This window comes from Danio rerio, chromosome 2, assembly GCF_049306965.1.
Source record: "Danio rerio strain Tuebingen ecotype United States chromosome 2, GRCz12tu, whole genome shotgun sequence".
In the NCBI taxonomy this organism is placed as follows: Eukaryota; Metazoa; Chordata; class Actinopteri; order Cypriniformes; family Danionidae; genus Danio; species Danio rerio.
In genome coordinates this window covers 1,276,475-1,285,000 of record NC_133177.1, presented here as the reverse complement: position 1 = coordinate 1,285,000, position 8,526 = coordinate 1,276,475, and the positions used below count along the sequence as shown (strand labels likewise).

Below are 8,526 nucleotides of genomic sequence, written 5' to 3'. Positions count from 1 at the left end.
ACAGCATCTTATTATCACATGTAGCTTCTCTGAGTGCTTCTGAAGAACATTTTTAAACATAACAGCTTTAAGCCTTGTGTATTGTTCAAATTGACTCCCCTTTAGTTATGCTGGGGGCTGTTTTTGCCCCATTGACTTACATTATAATCATAATTATTGATTCTAGAGCCTTGGCAGCATATGATCATGCAATAATGATTGTTGGGAAGAGGAACTATTTGTATTTTCTACTGACCTGGGAATGAGGGCTTTGGCTTCCTCGGCTGCTTCAGGACACAGATTGGCTAAACTGGCCAACTCAAACTTGTGGAGTTTCTTCTGCAGCAGCAAACTGAAAAATAAAACATTAGGATAAACATCAGGGGCACAGGTTACATTAGGGTTTCATTAGTTAATGTATAACATGAAGAAACATTGAGCAATACATGTACAGCATTTATTAATCATAGTTCAACATTCATTAATGCATTATTAAAATACAAATGCAATGCTTGATTACATTAGTTATTGCCAACAGCCACATCACCCTGCAGTCCAAGACTGGTTACTCACTGAAGCTAAGCACGGCTGATTCAGGTCAGTATCTTGCTGTTGGAAGTGGTTTTAGTAAGGCCAGCAGGGGGTGCTCAACCTGTGGTTTGTGTGAGTCCTAATGCCCTAGTACATTTCAACGGTGCTCTATTGGATTGAGGGCTGGTGACTGGGGAGGCCATTTGAGTACAGTGAACTCATTGTCATGTTCAAGAAAATAGTCTGAGATGATTGAGCTTTATGACATGCTGCGTTATCCTGCTGGAAGTAGCCATCAGAAGATGGAGACACTGTGCTCATAAAGGGATGGACATGGTCAGCAACAATACTCAGGTAGGCTGTGGCGTTGACACGATGCTCAATTGGTGCTAATGGGCCCAAAGTGTGGCAAGAAAAACGAGCGATTGAATAAACAAACGAACGGAAATGAACAAAACTAAAAAACAAATGAACAAACAAACGGTTGATTGAACAAACTATAGAACAAACTAACAAAAACAAACTAACAAACAATTAAATGAGCATTTGAACAAGCAAACGAATGAATGAACAAACGAAGGAACAAAAGAATGATTGAGCGAACGATTGATCGAACAATTGGGCGAACATTTAAATAAACAATTGAATGAATGAACGAACAAATAAACAATTGAATGAACGATTGAACATACGAATGAACAACAGAACAAACAATAGAATGAATGATAGAACGAGTGATTGAATGAACAAATGGATGGAAATGAATAAACAAACAAACAAATGAACGAATGAACAAACGATTGAACGAATGAACAAAAATGGACAAACAAATCAACAAATGAACAAAAACGATTGAATGAACAAACAATAGAACAAACTAACAAAAACGAACTAACAAACAATTAAACAAGCATTTGAACGAATGAATGAACAAACGAAGGAACAAAAGAATGATTGAGCAAACGATTGATCGAACAATTGGGTGAACATTTAAATAAACGAATTAATTAATGAATGAACGAACGAAAGAACAAACAAACAGTTGAACGAACGATTAAACATGAACAAACAAATAAACGAACGATTGAACACATGAACAAACAAATGAACAAAGGATAAAATGAACGACAGAATAAACAATTGAACGAAAATGAACAAACAAACAATTGAACGAGCATTTGAATGAACAAACGAAAATAAACGAATGAATGAATGAACAAATGAACGAACAAAAAAAAGGATTGAACGAAAGAATGAACGATTGAACGAACAAACAAAAACGAATGAACAAACAATTGAACAAGCAAATGAAGGAACAATAGAATGTGATTTGAATGATGCGAGAGGCGATCTCTCTGCGATCGTTACAAATTTAGGATTAATCTAGAAGTAAAAAAATATATGTATATTAATCCGCGGATACATGACTTCCGAACCGTGGATTGTGATTTGTACGAATAATGGATCAACTGTGACCCATTACACCCCTAACTCCGACTGTGTTCGTCTGAAAGAAAAAAAAGTGGATGGCTTGGGGGGAGTGAATTTTGGGGTAAATGTGAATTATTAGGTTGCTTAAAATATTTCCCTTTCTCCTTAAAGTCCACAAGAACCAAAGTTGCAGAGACTTTTATTTCAGTATGTTGACGTACCTCCAACTTAAACTGAATATTGAGTAGGGGGAGGGGCTTCTTTGCACAACATTCTCTCAATGCAAATGATCAGTAAGAGGGGCGTGGCTAAGAATACTGTGGCTTTGATTGAACCCAAACATTTATTTTTCACTGGATTATAAAGCTTTAAAACGGATTAATAATAGGGTTAGAAAAATAATCATATTTCAAACCAAAATCAAGACTATTTCGCTTGTTAATGGAAAAACTGCCTTAATTTTGACTCGTTATTTCTGAAAACAAAACAATATATTTTTGCTTGTTGAGAAAATGCTTCTTGATTTAGGAATTTGTAGATATTTAGACTAGAAACAAGACAAAACTTTGCTGACCTGCGCACACTAGCAATGGTCTCCCGGTTCTTGAAGCGGCTGAATCTGGCTGTGTAGTTGAGGGTCTTCATGAAGACCTCGGACAGCTCCTGCTCGTCCTCCGCGCTCTCGTTCTGCTGCTTTCGGTGCTCCAGCAACATGTGCACCTCCGAGTTCAGCAGCGTCTCTGCGTTCTCAAACTCTGAACACATTAAACAAGGGTCAAACAATAATTATTAAAGCACAGAAACACACTCAAACTCACATCTGAAAATCAAAAAATGATGGGCAGTAATAGTCACAGTGCCTTTTGTCTATAATGACACATATGAAACATGCCTCAGTAACATATTTGAGGTTGTCAAAACTGTACTTTAGTGGAATTGTGAAAACAAAAACTGCAAAAAAAAAAGTAGTCCCGGGTACATATTTCTTGGTTCTCAGAGATTGTAGCCATGGGCACATATCTCCAATGAGCGTGTTCAAAAAGATACAGTTGAGATCAGAATTATTAGCCCTCCTCTTAAATTGTAATTATTTTTATTTGTTCCCCAAGTTTTAATAACTCATTTCTAATATCTTTGCCTTGATGACAGTACATAATATTTTACCAGATATTTTTCAAGATACTAGTATTTAATGTTAATCTCTGACAATAATAAATCTCAGAAACACGCTCAATCTCCCAGCTGGAAAACAAAAATATGAGATATACAGATATGTGCCAACCGATATATATATATATATATATATATATATATATATATATATATATATGCATAATTGTGTATATAAAAACAAAATCAAACATGGAGAGTCTCAAAAACCCTTTTGTATAAGGAACTACTTTCGTCCGCGTTGGATTCAAATCATAAGCTGACAGTTAAACAGCTGAGCAAGCATCTTTTACACTTTAGATCTGTAGTGTCTGCTTTCTGCTGGCTATATGTGGGCGGAGTAATACACAAAGCGTAAAGAGGCTGTACGGGTGCTGATATTACTTAAATATTTCACGGCTATCAGCCAATCAGATTCAAGAACCAGACAGAACTGTTGTATATATATATATATATATATATATATATATATGGCTGATTCCAGCGTTATGGATGTGACATTTGCAGTAAAAATTGAAAACATAAATTCGCAGTGAAAGTATACGTTAACATTATATTGAATCATCTGTTTATATTTTCCAAAACAACTACCAACAGAGTTATGGGATCAAAAAAATTCAATCTGTGAACATTTTTATACTTTAAATGAGGAAAATAATTATGGATGTGACAAAAAAAGTCTGCGAGTTTACAGTATACAACATATTTCGTAGAAATTCTGTGAATTAAACTGCACAACCCTAAATAAATAATGCTCAACAAAAGGATAAGAGTTGGCTCTTTATAGAACAAAACTGATTGATTTTATTTTATTTTGACATTTTTGCATTTTTGAGGGAAAAGCTTTGTTATGGATGTGACACTTTTTCGTTATGGATGTGACTGATGTGAAATTGCCATTTGTGTGACTTTGGTAAATCAAATATAATAGTTTGAAAACATTGACAGACACATTTTTAAGTATTTTTAAAGTACTGTAAAACACTTGCCTGCACAAAAAATGTAGAAACGGTTTCGCTATTTTGGTGAAAACATTTTTCTTTTCATGGCAAGGTTGACATTTTCATGGAATTGCTAATATATATATATATATATATATATATATATATATATATATATATATATATATATATGGAACTATGATCATATATCACTGTAATTTTAACTCGGAGATGAAATGAGGAGTGTATGATGTACTGTACATAAATCAAACATAATCACATGTAACAATGAGGTAAAGTTGGTGTTATATATTTACACATTCGGACTTCGGTATTTAATAAAATGCCAAATCAGAAATTAAAAAGGCTACTGCAGATAAATTTTTATGTTGCACTATTATGAGCACGGTATCTATATTGTTACATATATATATATATATATATATATATATATATATATATATATAAAGTCAACTTTACATCAATAGAACTTCTGTGATGGTTTCTATTGTGTTATTTTTGTAATGCTGACAGTTTTGCCAACAAAACACAACGAACTATGATCATATATCACTGTAATTTTAATTCGGAGAAGAAATTATGGGTGTACGATATACACCGAATCAAACAGAATCATGTGTGTAGCATAACGGCGCGTGTTGTTTGTTTGTAATGTGAATAAACCCCTCACCTTTAGGAAACATGAGCTGGGACGCGTCCTCCTCCACATCTCCCACTTGCGTTGCTCCTGCCGCCGCCATCACAAGATTCATATAATCAAACTACAGACTGTAAATACACGGTTTATTCGCTTCATACAGCCGCATAACTCCAGTGCGCGCAGTCTGAACGAAAACACATTCTACTTCCGGTGCTGGTCTACTACAGTGGAGAAGCATGAGAGGATTCACACACAGCGCCATCTTGTGTACTACATTTCATTCATTCATTCGTTTTCTATTCGGCTTAATCCCTTTATTTATCAGGGGTCGTCACAGCGGAATGAACCGCCAACTTATCCAGCATATGTTTTACGCAGCGGATGCCCTTACAACTGCAAATCATTACTGGGAAACACCCATTCACACACATACGGCCAGTTTAGTTCATCAGTTCTCCTATAGCCCATGTGTTTGCACCTCCGGAGCACCTGGAGGAAACACACGCCAAACTCCGCACAGAAATGTCAACTGACCCAGCCGAGGCTCGAACAGCGATCTTCTTGCTGTGAGGGGACAGCGCCACCCACTGGGGGTAAATATAAACAAAATACAAATATACAAAATGTTCATAGTTAAATAAACACATTATAGTTCACATATTTGTAACGTTCGCAGGGCTTTCTTGTTTAGAGTCTCTGATACTTACAAGCACATCACACATATCCCTACTGAAAAAAAACCCAGCTTAAACCAGAAGTTTTGAGTTTTGGCCACTTCCAGGCTGGTTTCCAGCCATTTCCAACCTGGTGTTAGCTGGTCAGGCTAGAAAATGACCAGTTAAATCCAGCTTGACCAGCCTGGTTTAAGCTTGGCATAGCTGGTTTTGGCTGGGCTCCCAGCCTGGCTTGACCAGTCAAGCTGGTTTTGGCTTAACCCAGGTTACTGGCAAATTAAAGGTCCTTTAGCACAGGGGTTCCCAAACTTTTTAGCTTGCGACCCCCAAAATAACAATGCTAGTGACTCGCGACCCCCAATATTCTCTGAGGTGGTTATATATACAGAAACCTTGCATGCAATAGCGCACACACACCAATAGACCCAAGTTTATTCTTAGTTTATTTTTTTAAAATGTAAATCAGAGCTGTAAATGTGCCAGAAAGTTTAACCTGATGTTATAAAATCAATCTGCTGCATCTGACGCCAGTTGGTGTGTCTTTAAAATTATGTAATTACCCCAGGGGTCGCAATCCAATAGAACTAGTAACTATAAGCTACTGTAGTAACTATATAGTATATATTAACTATAAACAACAATTTTTCTCTTCAGTAGTTTATTGATAAAATATGATAATTTTTATGGTTTAATATAAATAAATAGTTTTTGGAAATCACCAGGTGACCCCCCTTCATTGTCCCCCGACCCCCACTTTGAGAACCACTGCTTTAGCATACTTCAGCATATATCGGCCTTCAGCTACTAACAGCGCCCCCACTGCTGGAATCAGCTTCCAGAAATGATCAGATGTGCTCCAACATTAGGCACATTCACATCAAGACTGAACACACATCTGTTTAGCTGTGCCTTTACTGAATGAGCACTGTGCTACGTCCGACAGATCACACTATGTCTTTCTTTTTCATTCTTTTATGACCTGTTTTTAACACGTTTTAATCGGATTTTATCTGCTTTAATCATTTCTTATTCTTTTAATCATTGTTATGTTCTTGTCTCTTTTGTTCTTGTCTCAATTTCCGCTGTGTATGAAATGTGCTATATGAATAAACCTGCCTTGTTTTGGAAACATGTAATATCTTTGTAGAAAACTCAAACAGACAGAAACAGCAGAAACTAAAACAGGGTAAAAAGACAGTATTTTATTTGTTTCAACAAAAAGTCAGCAGGATGCGTATCCATTCAAATTCAGTAACAAATATCTAAACTGGAAATAGCCCGAAATATTAAATATTACATATTTTCAGAGAAGAAATGTAGTTTTTAAAAACATTTCCTGAATTAACCGTGACATCAGATTTGATCATGACACCTTTCCTGTTTCTCAGAATTTACATTCGCAAACCCCTTATCAAGACGTTCAGTTCAAAATATCGCCTCGGCTGTAAAAATTATTTTCCCTTATTATGGAAATGAATCAATTTTATTTAGACAAATAAAGTACTTAAATTGTTTTATGGAATCAAGTTTTATTCCGTTAAAATTGGCCTATTTAATATTCAGAATTGAGTTAAAACGTCAAACAAAGTATTTCCAAAATGAGCAGATTTCATTCATGTGGCGCAGAGACGAAGTACAAACAAATGGACAATTAGTAGAACAAACAAACAAACATATGGATGACGAAACCTGCAAAAACAATGAATCAATCCACAGATTCCTCCATAAATAAAATATTACATAAATAAATACACAAATAAATAATTATACGCAAATAAATAAATAAATAAAAATCCTCAAATTCCTGCATGAATAACACAATAAATAAATACACAACTAAATAAATATACGCAAAAAAATAAAAATCCTGCATAAATAAAACAATAAATAAATAAATACACAAATAAATAATAATACGCAAATAAGTAAATAAATAAAAATCCTCGAATTCCTGCATAAGTAAAAAATAAATAAATAAATACACAAATAAATAATTATGCACAAATAAATAAATATACAAATAAATAAAAATACACAAATTCCTGCATAAATAAAACAAATAAATACACAAACGCAAATAAATAAATCAATAAATAAATAAAAATCCACAAATTCCTGCATAAATAAAACAAATAAATACACATATGCAAATAAATAAATAAATAAAAATCCACAAATTCCTGCATAAATAAAACAAATAAATACACAAATGCAAATAAATAAATCAATAAATAAATAAAAATCCACAAATTCCTGCATAAATAAAACAAATAAATACAGAAATAAATAAAAATCCACAATGTCCTGCATAAATGAATAAATATGTAAATAAAAAATAAATATATGTCAAAAAATAAATAAATATACAAATAAATAAATAAAAATCCACAAATTCCTGCATAAACAAAACAATAAATAAATAAATATGCAAATAATTTAACATACATCTACAGAAAATCCTGTAAAAATAAATATATAAATAATTAATAGGGCTTTTCTTTCTTTCTTTATTCATTTATTTATTGTTTTAGCATGTTTCGTCCTCCATACAAACAAACAAATAAAAATGACCATTAAAAGTAGTGCTGGGCAAAATGAATTGATCGCATCCACAATAAACGTTCGTTTTGACATAATATATATGGATGTACTGTGTATATTGATTATGTGTATATAAATACACACGTATGCGTATATTTAAGAACATGTTTATTTAAGATAAAGATAAAATACATATCTTAACATACATATACAGCAAGAGAAATGGTGCTGTAAATGTAAACAGTATTGCTGCTGTTATTGATTTACTGTAGGTTACTAGAAAACTGCTGCCAGTACGTTATTGTAGATTCTACATGAAATGCTTAACAGTGTATGTATTAAATATACATGATTAATCTTTGCCCAGCACTACTTAAAAGGTAAGAAACTAACATCGGTGAAAGGATGAAGCATTTTAAACCAGCATTTGCATTTGTCAAACTCATGGGTTGTTTTTCAGCTTGCTATTTCTGGTGAGAAATTACAGCATATAAACGATAAGTCTTTTATTCCTCAATGGACCCTTTTCACAAGACGCGTTTAAAGCTCAAAAGCAGCTCAAATCCTTGAAAGTTTTTAATAGTTAGATTTTTTTTTT

General features: G+C 33.6%; 1 protein-coding gene across 1 annotated transcript in view; it reads right to left on the bottom strand.

Annotated features, from left to right (window-relative positions):
- The window catches only part of polr2d (RNA polymerase II subunit D), a 5,232-nt gene extending 310 nt beyond the window's left edge, over positions 1-4,922 (bottom strand). Inside the window, exons 1-3 of the mRNA NM_001002317.2 lie at positions 4,744-4,922; positions 2,516-2,696; positions 236-331 (exon numbers count right to left, since the gene is read on the bottom strand). Coding sequence (NP_001002317.2) covers positions 236-331; positions 2,516-2,696; positions 4,744-4,825 — 359 coding nt within the window. The 5' untranslated portion in view covers positions 4,826-4,922. The remainder of the gene's footprint in view (positions 1-235; positions 332-2,515; positions 2,697-4,743) is intronic.
- Between the last annotated feature and the right edge of the window lie 3,604 nt (positions 4,923-8,526).